Genomic DNA, 3820 nt, shown 5'->3' on the forward strand with positions numbered 1-3820 from the left:
CACAGTGAGTAGAATGACAGAAGCTTCTTTAGATGCAGGGCTGGTTACATCTGTCTGGTCCAACCATCAGGAGAGCAATAAGAGGAGCTGGGATTTTTACGAGAGCAGTCCAAGGTCAGAAACAGATTGTCAAGTCTGTTGTGTTGTCTTATATCAAACATAACAGGTCTATTATTCAGATTCATTCAGAGTGCATTTGAACATTTTATTCCAGATAGGCGGCCAAGAAGTGAATAAGATCATTTGTGACTTTAGACTAAACCACTGCCTCACTTACATTTGAACAGCCATGCTGCCCATTGGCCACTCATTGAGAACAGGTTCATTGTTCAGACTGAGGTCAGATGCAGAGTTACAGTCAGTGAACAGCTAAACAACTAACGACAGTTCCCCTGTGAGAGCTGTGAAGAGACGAAGAAAGGAGAAAGAGAAGAGGAAGGAAGGAGAGGGGGAGGAGCTCTCTGCTTTCATATACAGAACTAAATGCAGAAGTGAGAGGTAGAGTGGAAAACGTATCTCAGACACCCAGAGAGAGAGAGAGAGAGAGAGAGAGAGGGGAAAGAGAAGCAGTCATGGCTCCTTGGATGAGGACCACCACGGAGCGGTATGGCGTAGGTAAGTAATCCACGCTCACCTGTGTAGGCCTCCATGTGTGTGTGTGTGTTTGCAGAAGGGTGATGGCCCTTCGCCCTGGCTTTCTCCATGACAGGATGTGGGCGGGTGTCAGCTAACAGACTCTAGCAGTATGACTCTGACAGTGTGACTATGTCTGCACAGTCATGAGGTAGAGATCACTGATAGACCTCTGTGTCGAGAGAAACAAAATGGCTGATTCAGACTTCATGACATGGCTGTCAGGAATCACTTCACGCCTGATGGCAGTGGTTCAACTCGCGGACCTTTCCTAATCAGAAAGACTGATTCTATCACTGTCACTTTTCAGAAACATATTGCTCTTCAGAGCAGGGTTTCTAGTTGCTGCAGTAGTTCTACATGTATTAGAAACTGATGACGTGAGAAGGGGAAGATGTTTCGGCTTTGTCCTTATCATGGGTAATCTCTTGATTGACCTGTTTGGCCTTAAAGAGCAGAGTGTTTGATATAGCTCAAACCTGACGCAATATGCAAAATAATATTGAATATGAAAAGTAACATGTATCATTGTGATCGTGTTAGATTGAAAACACAGGAAGTGCAGGAGGGAGGAAGTAGCATGAGGTTTCATAAATACAGCAACACCACAGTAGTGTTCCTAACATCATGTGTACACAGACCTAGAAAACACAGTGTACAACCATATTATTACTGATAAACAAGATGTGTATATATACATATATATAGATATACATAGATATTGGACATAGAAAGAGGTCACACAATTCTTGACATAGTTGTGCAACAGTGGAGGCTGGTGGGAGGAGCTATAGGAGGACGGGCTCATTGTAATGTCTGGAATGGTATAAATGGATCAAACATGAAACCATGGGTTTGAGTCAGTTCCATTTATTCCATTCCCATCCTCCTATAGCTCCTCCCACCAGCGTCCTCTGTTGTACAAACATATATCATTTTTTCTTTATCTAATCTAAACATGAGGAACAAGCATATATAAATCTCATAATAATAGTGAAAAGACCTCGCCCCCCAACAAGCAAAAAACAACAACATACTATCCTCTCCCTCCCCTGAACAATAAAGTCTGAGTGTTTTCTTGTGCTTAAGGGTGAAAACAAAAGGTAATGAATAGGTTTCTGTTATGTTCGCTCTGTTTTAGGGTCTCTCTCTGCGGTACACTGTATGACCCTCTCGTCTCTCTGTGTCTCCCCTAGTAATGTGGAATTTCACTGGCCTTGGAGAGAAGCAGCTGTCTCTGGAGATTGGGGACACGGTCCACATCCAGGAGACCTGCGAAGGTAAGGGAGCTGACTGGGAATGTACTGGTGTTACCGGGAATAATGTGGGATGTAAACTGAGAATAATGTGGGATGTAAACTGGGAATAATGTGGAATGTAAACTGGGAATAATGTGGGATGTAAACTGGGAATAATGTGGGATGTAAACTGGGAATAATGTGGGATGTAAACTGGGAATAATGTGGGATGTAAACTGGGAATAATGTGGGATGTAAACTGGAATAATGAAAACTAATAATGGGATGTAAACTGGGAATAATGTGGGAATGTAAACTGAAAATAATGTGGGATTTAAACTGGGAATAATGTCTGAATGTACACTGGGAATAATTTGGGATGTAAACTGGGAATAATGTGGGATGTAAACTGGGAATAATGTGGGATGGAAACTGAGAATATGTAAACTGTAATGGGATGGAAACTGAGAATAATGTGGGATGTAAACTGGGAATAATATGGGATGGAAACTGAGAATAATGTGGGATGTAAACTGGGAATAATGTAGGATGGAAACTGAGAATAATGTGGGATGTAAACTGGGAATAATGTGGGATGTAAACTGAGAATAATGTGGGATGTAAACTGGGAATAATGTGGGATGTAAACTGAGAATAATGTGGGATTTAAACTGGGAATAATGTAGGATGGAAACTGGGAAAATTGTGGGATGTAAACCAGGAATAATGTCTGAATGTACACTGGGAATAATATGGGATGTAAACTGGGAATAATGTGGTATGTAAACTGAGAATAATGTGGGATTTAAACTGGGAATAATGTCTGAATGTACACTGGGAATAATATGGGATGTAAACTGGGAATAATGTGGTATGTAAACTGAGAATAATGTGGGATTTAAACTGGGAATAATGTCTGAATGTACACTGGGAATAATGTGGGATGTAAACTGAGAATAATGTGGGATTTAAACTGGGAATAATGTGGGATTTAAACTGGGAATAATGTCTAAATGTACACTGGGAATAATGTGGGATGTAAACTGAGAATAATGTGGGATGTTAACTAGGAATAATGTCTGGATGTGAACTGGAATAGCGTGGAATGTATACTGGGAATAATGTGGGATGTAAACTGGAATAGTGTGGGATGTAAACTGGAATAGTGTGGGATGTAAACTGGAATAGTGTGGGATGTAAACTGGAATAGTGTGGAATGTAAACTGGGAATAGTGTGGAATGTATACTGGGAATAATGTGGGATGTAAACTGGAATAGTGTGGGATGTAAACTGAGAATAATGTGCGATGTAACCTGAGAACAATGTGCGATGAAAACGTGGAATATTGTGTGATGGAACCTGGGAATAACATGGGATGGAAACTAGGTCTATTGCGGGATGTAAACTGGGAATGTAAACTGGAATATAAACTGGGAATAATGTGGGATGTAAACTGGGAATGTGAACTGGGATGTAACTGCGAATCATTTCTGGATATAAACTGGGAATAATATCTGGATGTAAACTCTGAATAATGTGGGATGGCAACTGAGTATAATGTGGAATGGAAAATGGGATTTAAAATGGGACTGGAAACTGGTCTTAATGTGGAATGGAAACTGAAAATGATGTGGTATGTTGTGACTGTAACCTGTCCTGTGACTGTACCCTGTGTTGTGACCGTATAATGTGTTGTGACAGTATCCTGTGTTGTGACAGTATCCTGTGTTGTGACTAAATCATGTGTTGTGACTTTACCCTGTGTTGTGACTTTATCCTGTGTTGTCACTGTACCCTGTGTTGTGACTGTATCCTGTGTTGTGACTGTAAACTGTGTTGTGACTGTATCATGTGTTGTGACTGTATCCTGCGTTGTGACTGTACCCTGTGTTGTGACTGTATCCTGTTTTGTGACTGTACTCTTGTGTTGTGACTGTATCCTGAGTTT

At 40.9% G+C, this 3820-nt stretch overlaps 1 protein-coding gene across 1 annotated transcript in view; it reads left to right on the plus strand.

Annotated features, from left to right (window-relative positions):
• Nucleotides 1-494: 494 nt before the first annotated feature.
• LOC115127015 (dedicator of cytokinesis protein 2-like) overlaps nt 495-3820 on the plus strand; it is a 192817-nt gene continuing 189491 nt past the window's right edge. Inside the window, exons 1-2 of the mRNA XM_065018543.1 lie at nt 495-615; nt 1830-1913. Coding sequence (XP_064874615.1) covers nt 573-615; nt 1830-1913 — 127 coding nt within the window. The 5' untranslated portion in view covers nt 495-572. The remainder of the gene's footprint in view (nt 616-1829; nt 1914-3820) is intronic.

Source organism: Oncorhynchus nerka, linkage group LG5 (assembly GCF_034236695.1).
Source record: "Oncorhynchus nerka isolate Pitt River linkage group LG5, Oner_Uvic_2.0, whole genome shotgun sequence".
NCBI lineage: Eukaryota > Metazoa > Chordata > Actinopteri > Salmoniformes > Salmonidae > Oncorhynchus > Oncorhynchus nerka.